At 39.7% G+C, this 20821-nt stretch overlaps 1 protein-coding gene and 1 long non-coding RNA gene across 2 annotated transcripts in view; one reads left to right on the top strand and one right to left on the bottom strand.

Annotated features, from left to right (window-relative positions):
* LOC134756471 (uncharacterized) overlaps window positions 1–20821 on the top strand; it is a 64463-nt gene that overhangs the window by 7980 nt on the left and 35662 nt on the right. The window lies entirely within an intron of this gene.
* HEPHL1 (hephaestin like 1) overlaps window positions 7402–20821 on the bottom strand; it is an 86002-nt gene continuing 72582 nt past the window's right edge. The window contains exons 14-20 of the mRNA XM_004051979.5: window positions 20270–20410; window positions 18587–18693; window positions 16866–17088; window positions 15486–15625; window positions 10547–10709; window positions 10007–10075; window positions 7402–9920 (exon numbers count right to left, since the gene is read on the bottom strand). Of these exons, the coding sequence (XP_004052027.1) occupies window positions 9718–9920; window positions 10007–10075; window positions 10547–10709; window positions 15486–15625; window positions 16866–17088; window positions 18587–18693; window positions 20270–20410 (1046 nt within the window). The 3' untranslated portion in view covers window positions 7402–9717. The remainder of the gene's footprint in view (window positions 9921–10006; window positions 10076–10546; window positions 10710–15485; window positions 15626–16865; window positions 17089–18586; window positions 18694–20269; window positions 20411–20821) is intronic.

Here is a 20821-nt window from a genome sequence, read left to right as displayed (position 1 = left end):
CTGGTTACAGACTGTCCCAGGATTCCTCGGATGGTAACGGACCTTGAAGACAGTTGTCCAGGACAGGAGATTAACACTGAGAAGGCCGTGCTAGTGTCCAGGAAGAAGTCAATTTCCTGGCACTCAATGGTTAAACATACCCGGGGCTCAGTGAGGGTGATGACATGAGCTGGTGCTTGCTCCGGGGACCCTCAGTCCTGTTGTTGGATCATCTGGTTGGGGGCTTCTGGCCCAGAGAACCGTTGCACCCTGGAGCAGTGCACCTTCCAGTGAGTGCCTCGACATAGCAGACGTGGATGAGGGGATGGCTTGTTTCTTGTTGGACAATATTTTTTAAAATGTTCCTGTAAACCACAAAGATAACAAGCCCTACTGGGTGATTGGCCTGCTCCATTTTCTGTCCTGTCTGAATCACCAAGGTTTATTTGTCTGATGGCCATGACTAAGCCTGCGGCCTTTCTCTGGTCTCGCTTTTCCTTTTGAGCCTGTTTCTCTTGGTTCCTATTATAGAACACTGAGGTTTCCAGGTTTAATAATATCTCCAGATTTTGTTCAGAGCCCAGGGCTCACTTTTGGAGCTTTCCCCTGATATCTGCAGCTGATTGGGTAATAAACTTATCTTTTAGGATCAATTGACCCTCTAGTGAGTCAGGTGACAAGGGAGTATATTTTCGTAAGGTCTCCCATAGCCGCTCAAGGAAGGCAGAAGGATTTTCTTCCTTTGCCTGAGTTATGGTGGACATCATTGAATAATTCATGGGCTTTTTCTTAATTCTCCTTAGTCCTTCTAGAACACAGGTCAACAGATGTTTACGACTCCAGTCCCCATGATGTGAGTCACGATCCCAGTGGGGATCCATACTGGGGATGGCTTGCTGACCAGTAGGGAATTTGTCCCTTTCTTCAGCTGTCATTCTGTCATTTACTTGACTAAGGTACCAGTTATCTCCAAACTCTCAGGCTACAGCTAAAGCCACATTCTTTTCATTAAAGGCCAGGGTTTGATCTAACAATAGCATGACATCTCTCCAAGTGAGATTAAAGGTTTGCCCTAGACCCTGTAGGACATCTGTGTAACTATCAGGATCATCTGAAAACTTCTCCAGGTCTGCCTTGATCTACTTTAAATCAGAGAGGGAGAAGGGGACATGTACCCAGGTTGGGCCAAATTCCCCTCCCCGTACAGCTTGAAGGGGACATAACTGATAGCCCAGGGGTTTTTTGTGGTCCTTTGGAGATTTCTTTGCTTGTTTCCTTCTGGGTGGGGGAGATTAGAGGAGGCTTATCATTAATACAAAGGGGAGCTATAGGGAGGATAGGATATGGGGGTAAGCTGAGAGGTCCTCCTGTAAGATGTAAATTGCAAGCTTTGCATAGTTGTGTGTTCTCCTTCAATGAAAAGAAAGCTTGGATATAAGGTATTTCACTCCATTTGCTTTCCCTCTTACAGAAAAGGCTAAGCTGCAGGATAGTATTGTAATTTATACTTCCCTCAGGTGGCCAGTTTTCCCCACCAGAGAGAGAATATTGGGGCCAGACCATAGTGCAGAAAAAAATGAGCTGCCTCTTTTTCAGGGTTTGCAGGTCAAATTGCTCCCAATGGCTTAGGATGCATTTCAAGGGTAAGCCTGTTGATGCCTGAGTGTTTCCCACCTGAAAGACAAAAACCACCCATGGGTTATTTGTGTCTCCCTCTGCCCAAGAACCCTCAACAGTCCCTGGACCCTGCTGATCGGAATAGTTGCACTCACTGATGCAGCAGCAGAAACACTAATTTTCCTCCTAGACCACAAGGAGGACCGAGGAAGGTCAGATTTAGTGGCCCTTACAGACACATTCTCGAAAACCCGCACCCTTGCCTGTCCTCCTAGACCACAAAGAGGACCAAGAAAAATCAGATTTAGTGGCCCTTACCGATGCATTCTCGAAAACCTGCTAGAGTCCTAAGCTTTCTCCTGTTAGTATTGGGACTTTACTTGTGTCCTATAAAGATGTTTTGCCCCAAAAATGAAGTGGAGGGCCATACCCTGAGGGAGGGACAGGATCTCCAGAGTTGGAAGAGTGATGCCTTTTGTCCTCACTTATATGAATAGGAAGGATAAAATTTCTGAGGCTCCCCATATCCTAGCTTCAGGAATAGCTTTTGTTAGGCCTGCTTGTCTGACGAGGGATCCTAAAATTCCAGGTAGTCCCCGCTATGATGGAGCTTTGGGCAAAAATTATGTCTTTCTGGTTGGTGAGTCTGGTGCCTAAAGAAGGGAATAGAGTCCTGAAGTTTATACTAGAAATCATTCTTCTAGGAGAAACTAGAAAAGCACCAGAGGCAGGGAGTGGTTTTTAGAAGCAGGACTAGCCTTGGAGAAGAGAGAGGAGAGGAAGTTTGTCTGACAGGCATTAGGACCCAGGAGGCAAGGGTCAGGATAGATAGGATAGACGGGCGAGTCTCGCTTGGGTGACATGACTTTGAGAGTTCTGCTCATGGCCGCAGGGTCAACCAACTTGTTGTCAGGACCCCAGAGCTGAATGACTTTCCTCTCTGTTGACACTTGGCTCAGCCCAGAAGTACAGGAAAAGCAGAAGCTGGTTCCAGGCAAACCACCGCTCCCAACTCCGAAGAGTCGGGAGTTGTTAGAGAGCCCTTTCCCAGAAAGCCTGACACCCGTGTCTTTAGTCCAGTGGCCGCACTAGTCACTTTTAACTGGCCAACAGGTGCCCAGTATTTAGCCCCCAAATTCTAAGGAAAAATAGGACAGAATAGCAAGGGAAAGGGGTCCAATGGTACTCACCACTTGGCAATAGGCAATAGTCCCTTCATGGTCACCAAAATGTGTCTGGAACTGGTTCCTTCCGGTGGGTTCTTGGTCTCACTGACTTCAAGAATGAAGCCACAGACTCTCACTGTGAGTGTTACAGTTCTTAAAGGTAGTGCGGACCCTAAGAGTGAGCAGCAGCAAGATTTATTGTGAAGAACGAAAGAACAAAGCTTTCACAGTGCGGCAGGGGACCTGAGTGGGTTGCCACTGCTGGCTCGGGTGGCCAGCTTTTATTCCCTTATTTGGCCCCACCCACGTCCTGCTGATTGGTCCATTTTACAGAGTGCTGATTGGTCCGTTTTTACAGAGTGCTGATTGGTGCATTTATAAACCTTTAGCTAGACACAGAGCTCTGATTGGTGTGTTTTTACAGAGTGCTGATTGGTGCGTTTACAAACCTTTAGCTAGACACACACCGCTGATTGGTGCTTTTTTACAGAGTACTGATTGGTGCGTTTACAAACTTTTAGCTAGACACAGAGCACTGACTGGTGTGTTTACAATCCTCTAGCTAGACAGAAAAGTTCTCCAAGTCCCCACCTGACCCAGAAGCCCAGCTGGCTTCACTTCTCATTAGGATGTAGAGCCACCGGACACTGGTATAGGGCCAAGTCAAAGATGGAAAGGTTGGGGCAGAGGAGGTAGTTCGGATTTTTTTCAGTAGGCATTAGGGGGTTTTTGGAAGGGAGCAATATAAAGGATGTTGTGCTTTAAGATGATTAATCTGCCAGCCATGTGTACAATGGACTGGAATGCAGAGAGTGGAGATGGAGAGGCTGGGTAAGAGGCTGTCAAAGTTTTGCAAAGGAGAAGTAACAAAGGCCCAAACTGGTGCTGTGGTCTGGAGGATAGAAATGGGTAGCACAGAAGGGTGTGGTAGCTAAGGGAACCATTTTTTCCTACTGTAAAAATCAAATCAGACAATCTGACATGTGCCAGCATTCTTTCGGGGTAATGAGAAGGTAAGACCCTGGGTTCAACTCCTGGGTTTGTCACTTACTTGATACATGACTAAGGCTGTGTCGCTGGAAATCTCTAAGCCTCAATTTCCCTATTCTCCAAATAGGGATAATGCTTCTGACCTCATGGGTTGTTCTGAGGATCAAATGTGATAATGTATGTAACAGTGCCTGCCACATTGGTGGCATTTAGCATTTGATAGCTGTCATTACCAACCACAGGACTTTAACATGTCAAATGAGAGTGTAGATAACATTGTTTTTTTAAAACATAGACTTTATCACTTGAGGCCAGAAGTTCAAGACAAACCTGGGCAACATAGAAAGACTCCATCTCTACAAAAAGTTTTATTTAAAAAATAGCCAGGTGTGGTGGTGTGTGCCTGTAGTCCTAGCTACTCTGGAGGATAAGGCAGGAAGATTGCTTGAGCCCAGGAGTTTGAGGCCACAGTGAGCTGCGATTGCACCACTGTACTCCAGGTTGAGTGACAGAGCCAGACTCTATCTCTACACACACACACACACACACACACACACACACACACACCCCAGAGAGTTCCCATATACCCCATTCCTGCATCCATTCTACACATGACTGGCAGATTAATCATCTTAAAACGCAAGACCCCTATTATTATTATCTTACATTAGTATGGTATATTTCTTACAACAAATGAGACAATATTGGTACATTAATTAAAGTCCATAGTTTATTCATATTTCCTTAGTTTCCCCCTAATATCCTTTTGTTCCAGGAGCCCATCTAGGATACCACAGTATGTTTCTTTCATCAGCATGTCTTCTTAGCTCCTCCTGGCTGTTTCTCATGCTTTGTTTTTGATGACATCACTTTTTAATAATTATACATTTAGGGATTAAATCACACATCCTCCTCCCATGTCCACCTGCCTCTCCCCTTGTCCCAGTGTTATTTGTTAGAAGGAAGCCAAAGTGGAGGCCAGGTGTGGTGGCTCATGCCTGCAGCCCCAAAACTTTGAGAAGCCGAGGCCAGTGGATGACTTGAAGCCAGGAGTTCGAGACCAGCCTGGCCAACATGACCAGCCTGGCTGACCATGTCTCTACTAAAAATACAAAAGCTAGCCAGGCGTTAGCGAGGCATGGTGGCACATGCCTGTAATCCCAGCTACTCAGGAGGCCGAGGCAAGAGAATCGCTTGAAACCAGGAGGTGGAGATGGCAGTGAGCCAAGATTGTGCCATTGCACTCCAGCCTGGGAAACAGGGCAAGACTCTGTCTTAAACAAACAAAAAAGAAGCCAAGGTAGGTTGTGAAACTCATAGGCAGTCTCTCAGAACTCTGTTTTACTTGTTTGAGAACCTTGACATTTGAATATGAGAGTTTTGCAACCAAAATAGTCTAAGTCAAAATAGTGAAGTTCAGTAGACTGCCTAATCTCTTTATATATTCATTCATTCAATGAATATTTGCTGATAAACTATTATGTATTTGTACTATGATCTCTGCTGGGGATGCAACATTGAGCCAAACAGGTCAGGCATCCTTGCTTCCACAGAGCTACATTCCAGCCAAAGAGGCAGACAAAACTTAAGCCAACAGACATAAAATGATTATGTCCTATAATAAGTGCTGCAAAGGAAAACAGTGAAGATAGTAAATAACAGGGGGAAGGACCCACTTTAGAGAGGGAAGTCAGGGGAACCCACATGTGAACTAGAAAAGCTAGGAGAATATGATATTGAATACTGAGTGTCAACTTGATTGGATTGAGGGCTACAAAGTATTAATCCTGGGTGTGTCTGTGTGGGTGTTGCCAAAAGAGATTAACATTTGAGTCAGTGGGCTGGGGAAGGCAGATCCACCCGTAATCCATTGGTCACAATTTAATCAGCTGCCAGCGAATATAAAGCAGGCAGAAAAATGTGAGAGGGAGAGATGGGCTTAGCCTCTCAGCCTACACCTTTCTCCCATGCTGGATGCTCCCTGCCCTCGAACATCAGATTCCAAGTTCTCCAGATTTGGGACTTGGACTGGCTCTCCTTTCTCCTCAGCTTGCAGATAGCCTATTGTGGGACCCTGTGATCATGTAAGTTAATACTTTATATATATATATATATATATAATATATATATAATGAGTTTTTATATCATATACATATAAAATGAGTTTATATATCATTATATATTATATATATAAAATGATCTATTCTATGCATGACTGGCAGATTAATCATCTTAAAGCACAAGACCAGTATTATTATCCTCTTACACATATATATATATGTTCTGTCCCTCTAAGAGAACCCCGACTAATGCAGAGAGGGAATGAGGAAGCTAGGGAGGGAGAGCATTCCAGGCATAGAAAGCAGCATGTGCAAAGGCCCTGAGGCAAGAAAGAACTAGCAGAGTATAGGAGTGGATGAAAGCTGGAGCAGAGTTCAAGAAGTTGGAGGAGTGGGCATGGGCCAAGTCAAGCTGGGTCTTAAAGACCAAGGTAAAGAGTTTGGATGTTATTAAAAGTGAAATGGGAAGACAGTAAAGGGTAGTAACCAGGAAAGTGATGAAATTTGGAAAAACGTGAGGCAATGTGTGGACAGTGGTGGAAAGGAGCAGTAGTGATGATGGAGAGGCTGGTTTGGGGACTGCTGCAGTGGCCCTACTCAAGCAGGATTTGTGTGAATCTGCAGCCCAAGGTCAGGGTTAGAGAAATACATTTTGAATTTGTTTGCATAAAAATGGTTTTCCTATCATAAGGATGGATAAAATAAACTATGGAGTGGCTGGTAACACATTACCACAAACTTGTTGGCACACATTTCTTCTCTTACAGTTCTGGACCTCTGAAGTCCAAAATCAGTTTCAAGATATCTGCAAGGCCAACCTCCCTCTGGAGGCTTTAGAGGAAAATCCTTTCCCTTACCTTTCCCAGCTTCTGGAGATGCATTCCTTGCATTCCCTGGCCCATGGCCCTTTCCTCCATCTCCAAAGCCAGCAGCATGGCATCTTGTCTCGGTTGTCACATTGCCTTCTTCTGTAGCCAAATCTCCCACTGCCTCTCTTTCATAAGGACACTCGTGATTACATATAGGGCCATTATGGATAATCCAGTATAAATTTCCTATCTTCAAGATCCTTAAAGTAATCATACCTGCAAAGTCTCTTTTGCCACACAGGGTGACATTCACAGGTTCAGGGATTAGGACATGACATCTTTGGGGAAATATTCAGCCTACCACAGAGGGTAAAAAGAGAAAAAGGACCCAGTGTCAAGTTCTGAGGCATGCTAACATTTAGATCAGACAGAAGAGAAGGAACTAGAAAAAGAGATTGAGAAGGAATAGTCATTGAGGAAGAAGGAAGGCTGGCAGAGAGTCATGTTGCAGAGCCAAGGGACTAGAGACTCCAAGTGTTCAGAAGGAAGGAGCTGTTACTTGTTGCTGAGAGGTTGAGTAAGATAAAGATGGAGAAGAAGCCACTGGAAATGGCATCATGATTGGTGATCTCTACCACAGCAGATTGGGGTGTGGGGGCTGGGCACGCTGGATTGAAAGCCATCAGAATGGGCTGAGGAATGCATGGGGTGAGGTAGTACAGGCACCAAGTGTGAATACCTCTATGTTCTGCTATCAAAGGAAGAGAGAAACTGGGTCGGAGGGGGTTATAGAGTTAAATAAGACAGCACATTGCTTTCTGTTTTTAATGGCAGACATTGCTGATGGTTTCATAGAAAGATGCAGGAGGAAAAATGGATACCCAAGGGAATGAAGTCTTGAGAAAGCAAGAAGCAATGAGGCCCAAAGTCAAATGAAGAGACTGTCCTGCTAGGAGCAGGGACACTTGTATTGTAATAGGAGGAAATATGTGTGTAAATGAAGGCAGAGTTGATTTTCTCAAAAGTGAGGCTGAGAACAAGGAGTATAGTTATGTTTGAGGAAACAATGTTTGAGAAGTCATATTATTTGTGGAGATACACTATTTTGTTTCATTTCCTCTAACAAGTATCATTGGCATAGTCATAGCCCCTAAATATCTAAAAATTAATTCCCCTTTAACCACCTCCCCTAGTTCAGTGATAGATAATTTTAAGTGAAAATAACCATGCAAATAGCCACCTTATGTGACACTTTATTAAAATGATAAATGATGCAATCAAACTACTTTGTGGTTTTGTTTTCATTAAAAAAAAACTGAAAAGAAAAAAAAACAACTGAACAACTTGTCTTACTAAGGTGGGTAATAAATAAGGCATTTACCATAATTATTATGAAATTATGCAGCCTACACATGTATGAAAACTGTAGAACATGTACTATGAAATCACATTGTCAATGGTTAGCAGATTGAAATTCAAAATCTTTTGTGTATGCTGTTTGATATGACATTCAAGCAAACTATGAACAGAACTATTAGCATTTGCATCCCCTTTTATGTTAAGACTATAGCTTCTATCCAATTACCCATTTCCCCTCATCAAGATGAAGATGAGACAGTGTGAAAGGTCCCTCCACCAGAATATTTCTTAGGTCCTTGTCATTCACTTTGACATTCAAATGACCCACTGCTAAGGCAGGCATACCAGTATCACTCATCTAGCATTGGCATTGGAATCTCAGGGCATCTCGCCCAGAGCTAAAAGCAATTTCTCAGTCTTGTAATAAACAATGTTACTTTTATCAATCTTACACCTACTGTCTAAGCATAGGTATGGACAGTGTAGATTGCCTCATAATGGGTTGAGTTTAGTTGTTCAATAATTTTTTTGCATTTGAACCATGGAAATTATTTATTAATTTTCAAAGCTGGTTTAATGGTTTAAGAGAATCTGCCACCAAGATTATCTTTTTCTCACCTTTCCTTTTCCTTTTTCCTCCTTCCATAAAGAGGTATGTCTTTAAAAGCCATAGAATCTAGGATATTTAGAGGTCCCTTCTCCTATCTAGTCACCTACACTGATAAATTCCTCCTGGTGTTTCTCATACAATGAGAATGTTATAATTTCATAGAAGATGAGGACTTGTAAAGATTCCCTCTAACTGAATGAAAAATCAGACTCCAAATTCAAGCCCAGACTTGCCTCCTGCAAAGCTTCCCTCCCTGATAGAAAGCTTGCTCTAAACTCTCAGGGAGTCCCTGATTCATAAAGGGAGAGCCTAACATGTTCTTTTACAGATTTCAGCCCTCCCACAGTCTGAAGTAGAAATACAATTTCTCTACTTGATTTTTGAAAGTACAAACATTGCCACAGAAACATATTGTAAAAAACATGTAACATGAAGTGAGTTGTAAACATTCAAGTATTTCTACAGGTTTGAATAAAAACAGCAGAAATTTTTTTTAAAAACTTATAACTTTGCTTTTTAAAACAAGCAGTGCACAGGCTATTTATATCAAAGAGGAAAAGGCCAGGAGAGCTGGTTAAAGCCTCCACAAAATTTATTTGGTCTAATTCTATCAGCAGACACTGACTTAGACATTTCCAAGAACTCCTAAGAAAGATATTTTCCACAGAACAACCAAGGGACGCATGTTATGCAACAATGTTGAAAAAGTAGTGCCCTTCCAGTTAAATGTCTGAGGCACTCTTTTTCTAGAAGCTGTTCACCTAGAAACTTTGGTGGTTAGCTAAGAAAGCACTGTTCAAGAATTATAAAAGATGGAATATAAAGATATCTTTCAGAGGGTCTCCCATTCAGTGAATCCAACCAAAGAATAGACTAAGAGTTGACATTCTCAGCCATGCCCATTCTCCTTTTTCTGTGTTTTATACCTGAGGATTATTCACAGCCCATTTAAAAATAAATAAATAAAAGCAAATTGCTTTGGATGATGTTTGAGAGGATCAGAAGGCTGATCCAGGATACAGTGTCAACCTTCCTTGGTGAGTGATGCCTTGGTCCAGTTTCCCTGTTGGCTGCCATCTGGCCAGCTGTGGGACATCACCCTTTCCTGTTGAGGGAGACCAGATGGTTCACAGAGCATCCGTGGGGAGAGCACAGGACTGGACTTGCTGGTAATCTGTCTGCTTCATTGCAGAGCAGAGTCTGAGGGAGAGAATCACCGTGGTTATTAGAAGGAGGAGTCCAATGATGAAAAGGATGACCAAGGCTGCCTTGGCTCCTGTTGGACCCAGATTCTTGCCAAAGACATAGAGCTGCTCTTTGCCAGGTCGTTCTGTGAAAAAGATAAACTTGTCAGGCCCCTGACATTTTTGAGGGGTGAAATGTTGACTCATTTACATGGGGAGAGGGTATCATTACCGTTAGATGGCACTGTGGCTGGGTGAGATGCCACTCCAGGAGATGTGGTGGAGTAAGGAATCCTGTTGTCTGCACAAAGAAAACAAGTTCATTGTTTTATTAACAACAGAAGGGGATTCTTTTCATGACACTAGTCATTTCATTTCACCAGCGAGGACTTATCCCATCAGTATCTGCCAATCTTTTCTGGATTCTTACTGTGCTACTTCATTCCCATGTACATGCTTTCCTGCCCCAGCTGTCTTTCCCACTTCTGCTCACCCACTGAGTCTATCTGGAGCATCATGGCCTCTGTGAAACTTTGGCTCATATCCTCCAACTGTTACCCATTCCCTCCTACTGCTGCTAGTAAGCCCTGTACTCTGCATTCTGCTACGGCACATAGCATACTTGATTATAGTTACATATTTACATATATGTCTCTCTTACTTGACTCTGAGCTTGTTGAGGGCTGTATCTGGGTTTTTGTCATGCCTCCTGTTTTCAGGGTCTACAGGAAGCTTGGTGCCATCATCTGGCATCACTGACAGACAACCGTACCTATGTTACGAAGGACCGTGTAGGTTGTCTCCATGCCAGCATGGATGTGGTCAGACACATGACAGTGTAGCAGCCATGTCCCTGGGTGATCTGCAAACAGTTCAATGGTTTGGAATGTCCCAGGAAAGAGATCATACACATCTTCTCGGTAAGATTTATCTATCTGCAAAAACGTTTTAAAAAATAACAGCTAGTAGCCTTCTTTGCTCAGAACAGCAAGAACAGAAAGAAGAGCAAAAACAAATAAAACCCACAGTAAGCAAAAGGAAGGACATAAGAAAGAGCAGGAATCAAGAATAGAAGTACAATAAAGTCAAAGAAATCTAAAACTGATTCTTTGAACAGATCAATAAAATCAATAAATTCTGTAGTAGCCAGCTTCCATGATGGCCCACAATGATCCCCACCTACTGGTATTCATAAACTTTGTGGTTCCTACCTACATTGTATAAGGGTTGGTATGCGAAATCAATAGCATGTGGAAGAAGTGCTGGCATTCCAATTCCAAGATTAGGTTATCATTACTTCTGTGTTAGATACTCTGTCACCCTCTTCTCTTGGATTACTCACTGGAGGAAGCCAGTTTTCATGTCTTATCCACATGATCAGGAGCTGAAGCCTCTAGTTAACAACCATATCAGTAAGTTTGGAAGTGGATCCTCCAGCTCCAGTCAAACGTTTGAAAACTGCGGCTCCAGTCGTCATCTTGATTGCCTCCTCATGAAAGATTCTGAATCAACCAACTAGTTAAACTAATCCCAGATTCCTGATCCAAGAATTACTGTAAGTTTAGAGTAATTTGTTATGCAGCAATAGATAACTAATACAAATCTCTGGACAGACTAGCCAAGGGAAAAGGGAAAAGGACACATTAGAAATACTGAGAATGAAAGTGAGGACATCACTAAAATCTTACAAATATTAAAAAGGAAATACTGGTCAAACACCTCTTATCCATAAATTGTACAACTTAGATGGTATGAACAAATCCCTTAAAAGACACAAACTCCTGAAGATTACTCAAGAATAAATTGATAACCTGGATAGCACTATATCTATTAAAGAAACTGTAATTGCTTCAAGATATTCCAACAAATTAAACTCCAGATGGCTTTATTGGCAAATTCTACCAAACATTTAATGGAGAAATAATACCAATTGTAAACAAACTGTTCTGGAAAATAGAAGAGGAAAGAACAGTTCCAACTCATTTTATGAGGCCAGCATTACTGTGATACCAAAACTAAACAAATGCTTTGTGAGGAAAAAAAGCTACAATCAATACTCCTCATGAACATAGATACCATCATCCATTACAAAATACTAGCAAATCAATTCCACAAAAAGGAATAATACATCATGACCAAGTAAGGTTTATCCTGGGAATGAAAAAGTGTTTAAAAGCTCCAAAATCAATAAATGTAATTCAGCAATGGATTAAAGAAGAAAAAGCATCTGATCATCTCAATAGATGCAGAAAAACCATTTGATAGAATTTAACATTGTTGATGATCAAAACTCTGAGCAAATTTAGAAGGAAACTTCCTCAACCTCATAATGGGATCCACAAAAAAGCTGCAGCTAGCTTTATATTCAAAGGTGAATGACTAAATGCTCCCCTTGTAAGATTAAGAACAAAGTGAGGATGTCCACTTTCACCACTCATATTCAAAATTGCACTACAGGTCCTAGCCATTGCAGTAAGACAAAAGAAATAAAAGACATACAGATTGAAAATAAATGAAGCCATGTCTATTCACAGACAACATGATTGTCTGCATAGAAAATCCCCCTAAAATCTACAGGAAAACTATTGGAACTAAAGTGAGTTTAGCAAAGATGCAGGATGCAAGGTCAACATGCAAATATCAATTATATTTCTAAATATTGGCAATAAACAACTATAAATTGAAATAAAAACACTATCATTTACACTATTACCAAAGCCTTTCATATACTTAGTTATAAATAAATAAAAGAAAGTATATGCAAGATCTCTATATCGAAAACTACAAAATGCTGATGAAAGAAATCAAAGAAGAGCTAAATGATAGATATACCATGTTCATGGATTGGAAGCCTCAATATTGTTATGTCAGTTCTGTCCAACCCATTGTATAGATTCAGTGCAATACCAATCAAAATCCCAACAGGATTTTAAAAATCAAAATCAACAAATTGTTTCCAAAATTTATCTGGGAAGGCAAACATCTAGAATAGCTAAAACAATCACCATCTGATTTTGAGACTTACTATAATACTAAACTAATCAAAACATTGTGGCATTCAAGAAAGGGCAGAGTATAAACCAGTGTAACAGAAGAGACAGCCCAGACATAGACCCACATATATGTGGTCAATATGATTTTCACAAAAGTGAAGAGTCAATTTTGTGGGAAAAAAAGATGATCTTTTCAATGAGTGGTGATGGAACATTTGGACACATATATGAAAAAAAAATGAACCTTATTTCATATCTTGAACCACATATGAAAATTAAAATGTATCAGAGCCCTAAATATAAAATCTAAAATTATACCACTTCTAAAAGAAAACAAAGACCTTTTTTGGGACCTTCAGTAAGGCCAAAATTTTTTATACATGACACCAAAAGTATGATCTATAAAAGAGAAAAAAGAAAAATTGTACTTCATTTTAATTCATCAAAAATTAAGAACTTCTATTTGAAAGCTGTTAAGAGAATGAAAAGATAAGCCACAAACTGGAAGCAAATATTTGTGAGTCACATCACTGAAAAAGGATTTGTATCCAGAATATATAAAGCCCTCAAACTCTACAATAAGGAAACAAGTAACCCAATTTTTTTAAATGGGCTTACAATTTGGACACTTCACCAAAGATTTACAGATGACAGATGGTAAACAAACACATGAAAAGATGCTCAATATCATTAGCCACTGGGAAAATGTAAATGAAAAGCAATGAGATACCACTATATCCCCTCCCCAAGGAGGGAATGCCTAAGGGAAAAAAATGAAATAAAAACTAAAAATACCAACTGCATATGTGGATGTGCAACATATGGAGTTCTCATATATTTCTTTGGAAATGCAAAATGATACTGCCTTTTTGGAAAACAGTTTGGCGGTTTCTTATGAAATCAAACATACACTTATCACATGGCTTAGCAATCCTACTTCTAGTTATTTTCTCAAGGAAAATGAAAACATATGTTCACACAAAAACATGTGCACAAATGTTTGTAATGACTTGATTTGTAATAAACAACTTTGAAAATAACTCAAATGTTCCTCAAGAGGAGAATAGATAAACAAACTGCATTATATCCTTACAATGGAATACTACTCAACAGTCACAAGAAACAAACCACTGATACACATAACAAGATGGATGCAATTTGAATGCCTATGTTAAATCAAACAAGCCAGATTCAAGATGCTACAAACTATGAATTCCATATAACCTTTCAATAAAGGCAAAACTATAGAGACAGTGGTTGACAAGTGTTAAGTATGGGGAAGTAGTTGACACTAGAGGGTGCAATGGGAAAATTTGTGGGGGAAATAAAAGTATTCTATATTTTGATTGTTGTTCGTTACATTACTGTATGTGCTCATCAAAAGAGAACTGTACACTAAATATGGTGAATTGTATTCAATGTAAATTATATCTTATTTTTAAAGTGTATATGTAAATTTTTATAATTTTATGTTTATTAAATTTTATAAATTTTTAATATAATTTTTAAAATGTGAGTTTAAAAAAGCCGAATTCTGAAAAGCAGCATAGCCATTTAATACGTGAAACTCTAATCATAGCAGGCTAATACTTGGTGTCATAAACAACGTTGAAATATACAGAGGAGAAAGGATATTAAATGTTTTATTAAAGTTACCATTTATTCCTGTCTAACTAGAAAAGATCAATTCCAGTTTTCTCCACACATTGGATGTGATTGTTCTTTTCTATTCCACTTCCTTGTAGAAAGCACTGAGAACTTCGGATGACAGACTATTTGGACCTTATCCATGGAGATTCTGATTCAGCAGGTCTAGGTCGGGGCCTGGCAGTTGGGTTTTTACATAGTTCCCCAGATGGCTCTGCTGTACAGTGAGCACCACCCATATGGTACAGCTTGATGCTAGAGGGTAGAAAGTCACACATGGTCCAGCCCAGCTCACTAGGGCAAAAGTCAAGATAAAGTTTCAGGGCTTAGGCCAGAGCTCAAAATAGCTCCTTTACTGGATAGAGCTATTCTGTTAGCTAATCACACAGAAAAAGAAAAGGGTGGGGAGAAGGAAAGGGAAAGAAAAAAGGAAGAGTGAGGAAAAGGGACGAATGCTGTCAGTGTCCGTAGTTTCATATACAATATTAACAGCATATTCCAGGGTGGTCAGAGTTATCCCCAGATCACTAATGAGAAAACTCTCACCTGAGGCTTGGAGAGATTTTTATAAGCACAATAATATACATATACATATTAAGAAATATCCAGGCCTGGCGTGGTGGTTCACGCCTGTAATCCCAGCACTGTGGGAGGCCGAGGCGGGCAGATCACGAGGTCAGGAGATTGAGACCATCCTGGCTAACATGGTGAAACCCCGTCTCTACTAAAAAATACAACAAAAAATTAGCCAGGCATGGTGGCACACACCTGTAGTCCCAGCTACTCGGGAGGCTGAGGCAGGAGAATGACATGAACCCGGGAGGTGGAGCTTGCAGTGAGCTGAGATTGTGCCACTGCACTCCGCCCTGGGCAACAGAGCAAGACTCCGTCTCAAAAAAAAAAAAAAAAAAAAGAAATATCCACCAGGGAAACGGTACAATCACATTATTCTGTTCCATTCTCACCTCCCCTCACAAGCATTATTGCCAAGTAACTCTTATTTTCCACTGGAAATACATTGAATTTGTTAGTTCAAAAACGTCTTTCCCAAAGCACTTTCCTTATACTTACTTTGAAAAGAAAGCTCTCAGCATGATAATGGATGGTATGTATGTCCACTTCACTTCCTATCCCTAACAAATACCAGTTTGTCATTGTATCTTCATTCATTATGAGGCCATGGAGATTCCCAAAAATCTTTCCATTAATGGCTTTAAAAGGTGATAAGAAAATAACCTTTGGTTAGTTAAAAGATAAGCTGATTTTTTAAATGTTTCCAGAAGATCTTTAGGTCACTGATATTTTCATCTGTCTAGTAAACGTGTAACAATCTCACTCACCCCTAGCAGTGTCCTACCATTCTAGACCCAAAATTCAGATAACTGAGAAATCCTTCTACAAAGAGAGTGAGAACAAAGAAATAGCAGTTTTAAAGCCATATCTTGGTGGCAGTGTTTTGTTTGTTTATTCAGCATAATCTCTTTATGAAGGGAAATACAGGCTCATTGGAGAGGTAGCCAGATTTATACCACTCTACAGAGAACAAACCAAGGCATAAACAAGTTTATGTAAATAAAAATTGAGTGACTTAGAAGCTATTTTCTTAATATTTCACTTGTTGAGAATAGTTTAAGCCTGGCTGAATCTCCAAAAATAAAAGAGAGCTTCACACGGGCTGAGCTCATGACCTAACAATGACCAAAGCAAACTGAATTTACATGATGGTGACTCCCACTCCTCCACTGTCTACTGACTTTTGATTCTGTGCATTGCGGTGCAACCAAATGACCTGCATTCATTAAAAATGGAGAGCATACTAAGAAATCTTTAGGAGAAGAAAGCAAAACTGGTAGGGGAAAGAGTAGCTGAACGGGGAATCAGGCTACTATATTCTAATCTATATTAACAAGTAGCTTTGTGACCTTGGGCAAGGCCTTTTTATGCACTTTTGGTCAAAAATAGCTGTTGGTGAGAAACTGTGGATGTGTCAATGCGAACACATTACTCCCACCAACAAACTACCTTAAATTATATAGAAGTAACACAGATACATTAAAACTGAAACTTGATGGTAGTGTTTCATATCCCAGAGACAATTAAACCTGGCCCTTAAATTTAAACAGATAGAAGTTATGGCATATTCTTATAAAAATATGACAATAAACGATGATTTGTTTTTAAAGAATTACTTTACAGTCTTAGAGCTTAGAGATCCCAGCATTCAGAAATACATGTCCCTGCAAGTTAGTACAAAGCCTCAATGACTTTGTTGCCAGCCAATCAGTGGCTAGGCTGGTTCAGTCTGAAGGAAAGCATTAGAGGACTTTCTTCAGTCCAGGTGCCCCTGGGAAGGAGGAAAGGCTCAGAGAAGGATGCTGGGAGCCTCCTACATTTACAGGAATTCCTATGAGCTTATCTCAACATAGGCTTCTTTTTAAACTTTGGATATACCATGCATTCTGTTGCTTTCCTCAAAATCCTCAGTGCGCTTAAAATCTCGTGGATCTTTGTTGAGATACTTCTTAATATTGTCATCCAGATACCAGGATTCATTCTCATTAAATACCAAAAACAAGAGAGCAAATTCATAATCAACGTCACTTCTTCTTCCCTTTTCATTCAAGACTCCTTTTCGGCATGTAATCAGAGGACCCATCAAACCACTATACGTATCCTGGAAGAAAAAATAAACCGAGTTAAAAGAGCCATTAAGTAATTTAATAATATTTCATTCCACCTGCCACCATTCTAGTGTAGGGTCATAATACCTCACCCTGGACTAGAAATTGATTCTTCTCTTAGCTCTGATTCACCCCACCTCCAGCCCATCCTGTTGACCACCATCACAGTAATCTTTATACTCCCGTATCTAGAAGTCTTCAGTGATTTTCCATGGCCTGCAAAATTAAATACAAACCCTTGCAGGTCTGTGAGCCCTCCATGTGCTTCCCTAATGAAATTTTCTGACTTAGGCTACCCCTTGATTTACTACTGGACCCCATATGATAGCCAAATGGGACTCTCAACATGTCCCAAACACTCCCTCTACTTCCCTATTTTCAGCTGTGCTCATAATGCTCTTTCTTCCTAGACTCTCACTCCAAAACCTTCTATAGTACTTTAGTTAGCCTGCCACTCCTATAGAATTCACCAGATTCAGAGCTCTATTACAGTTACAAGTGTGGACATATTATTTTCCCACAAAGTTATAAGTTTCTTTAAGACAAGAGTATCTGCATCTCTCATAGTATTTGGTGGGGTCATTTGCACATCACAAGTGCTCAATAAATATTTGTTGTGATGCATAAATAAATTTGGATTTTCCCATAATTCTCATATGTAAGTTTATTTATTCAAGTGCCTTGTATTTCTATCTCCTGAACTCTAGAACTGTCCAGTATAACTCAAGGACATTAATACAAGCCATCTAATACCTAAGAGGAAGGTTAAGATAATCCCTCCCTTTTTTTCTTTAATAGGCAATGCTTAAATTTTACATCAAATAACGACTTTAGATTGGACTTTGGTTTATGGCATGTAATTAAAGACTGTGGTTGTTTTACATATGCATACCTGGCTCAAATTCAATGTTGAATCTTTGCCTTTTATTTCAAAGTTAGATCATTAATCATTCAAACAATTTTGTAGTTTCAGTTACTATGTTTAGAGTGAACTTTCTTCTCCTGAACCCTAGTAGCCCTGATAATAATGCATTTAAAATAAACAGATTTCACACATCCAAAACCATACATAAATTGTACTCTAAGTTATATTTATTTTATTGTTGTATATTTACATATCCTCTTTTGCTTCAAACCTTTTATCTTTTTAAGTTCTAAATTTGGTAATTGAAACATTAGGATTTTGTTTTTATTCCCCATACTTTAAGTCAAGGGTCACCAAACTTTTTTTTTTTTTTTTTGGAAAAAAAATCACCAGATAGTAAATATTTTTGACTTTGTGGGCCATATAGTCTCTGTTGCAGCTACTCAAGTCAACCATTGACAATGTAAACGTCCAGCATGGCTAGATTTCGTAAATGGGCCATAGTATGAGACCCTTGCTCTAAATCGTTATATGCTTTCACATATACCAACCCAAATTGTGATGATCCAAGTAGTCAACTTTCATCCAGATTATTTTAAGCCTTTTGGTTGCTTTCTCCACCTTACCTTCACAAAGTTTACTGTTGAATAGTAAACCCATGGAATACAATTGGGATCAGAAGGCCCTGGACCGGATCTTTTAGGGATATTCCATCTATAAGTTTTTACTTCTCCTGTAATAAATGAAATAGAAAAAATTTATTAGAATTATCTGTGTTTCAGATGATTTATCTGAAGAAATATAAGCAGGTCTTTATATATTTTCATTAATGTTTATTGCTGGAGAGAATTACTCATTCATTACAAATGTTCATATTAAACTCCCATCTTGATTTCTACTATTTCAAAATGAAATGGCAGATTTGTCATTTCAGGCTCCAGCTTTCCCTCTAGTTTGCATTTTTCTATTGTCAACTGGTGTGTATTCAGGAAACATTTTATACCTCACTGTTTTTCCTCCTTAAATGTTTTATCTCCTTCCCAAGAGCTGTCCTTGAGCACATCTTCGTCATCAAGGACCTCTGCCTTGGCCTCTTATGGGAGTCACCAGGGAGCTTTGTAAGCCCTTGCTGCTCAGGCCTCACCCCAGACAGTGAAATCAGAGAGTCTAGGGTCTAGGACTCTGGTGCCAGTGTTTTTTAAAAGCTTCTCAAGTGGGCAGGTGAGATATGGTGAGAACCAGAATCAGAGAGACCTAGTTCCAAATCTCAACCCTATGACTTCCTATTTATCCCACATTTGACAAGCTACCTAATGTCACTAACCTTTAGTATCCTTATCTGTAATGTGGGTTGGTCATCATAGTTTTCTAATTGTTGTGAGGATTAAATGAAATAATGCAATTAAATACACAGGATAATGCTTCATTTTGAAGGCAGTTAATGTGTTAATTTTTATGTTTACTACAATAGTCCCCCTTTGTCCAGGAGAGATACATTCCAAGACCCCCAGGGGATGCTTGAAACCACAGACAGTGCCATACCTATATATACTATGTGTTTTCCTATACACACATACCTATAATTAATTTATAAATTAGGCACAGTAAGAGATTGACAATAATTACTAATAATAAAATATGACAATTATAACAGTACACTATAATAAAAGCTATGTGAATGTAGACTCTCTCTCACTCTCAAAATATCTTTTTATTGTCTCTAATTGAAGTTATCTCAAAATTTCTTAATATTTTCAGACCAAGATTGATTCAGGTAACTAAAACTAAGGAAAGCAAAACCATGATAAGGGGGAGCTACTGTAAGAACAACTATGGAGACAGTAAAAAGATCAGTGGTTGCCAGGGGTTAAGGAAGAGGAAAAAATAAACACCAGAGCACAGAGAATTTTTAGGGCAGTGAAACTATTCTTTATAGGACTAAAATGGTGGATACATGTTGTTGTGCATTTGTCAAAACCCTTAGAGTGTACACACCAATACTGAATCCTAATGTAAATTATGGGCTTTAGGGGATAATGATGTATCAATGTAGGTTCATCAATTACAACAAATGTACTACTCTGGTAGGGGATGTTGATAATGGGGTCCCTAATGGAGGTTTCTAATGGTACCCTAGAAATTCCTAAACATTTGGTCATTGCATGAATGATGATCTCATACCAGAGTGACTAGATGATGGCTGAAACACATTGACATTAAGATGAGCTCTTTAAGACACCTCTGAGACCAGAAAAGAGTTGACGCCAATGTTCTTCTTCAAGATGGAGCAGACCTCTGACACAACTTACCTGGTTTTGTCATGGGCACTTGGAATTGCTTTCCACTATCCATCTCCTCCACACCCTGGGCTGAGATGGAGTAGGGCCTACTGGCTTTGTTCTTAAATATGATCAGGACGGTGTTGCCCACCTCAGCATGAATCATTGGGCCTAAAGGCAAAACACAGGCCTGTGTGCATTATTATTGCTCTTTCAACATTAGTGTAATTTAAGTATAGGCAGTAGTTAGTCAAATAAAATAGTTTGGCTTTAGTTGTTTTTCTGAGAAATGCATATATAACTCTACTTCACTTTAGAGAGCAACATTGTGTAGTATTAAATATCATGTAGTCTTTAGCAATGGGTTTAAATTCTGCCTCCTTCATTTATTAGAGGGGCCTTGGGTAAGTGATGTAATCTGTCTGAGTTTCAGTTTCCTCATCTGTAACATCAGTTTAGTAATAACTTTCATGTAGGATTATAGTAAGGGTTGAATAAGATAATGTATCTAAAAGTGTTACTTCAGTGCACTGATACACCATAAGTACTTGGTAAATGCTTTTTTACTACTGAGAAATCATC

This window comes from Gorilla gorilla, chromosome 9, assembly GCF_029281585.2.
Source record: "Gorilla gorilla gorilla isolate KB3781 chromosome 9, NHGRI_mGorGor1-v2.1_pri, whole genome shotgun sequence".
Classification (NCBI taxonomy): Eukaryota; Metazoa; Chordata; class Mammalia; order Primates; family Hominidae; genus Gorilla; species Gorilla gorilla.
Note: the sequence above shows the minus strand (reverse complement) of the source record. Positions and strands in the feature narration are given on the sequence as shown.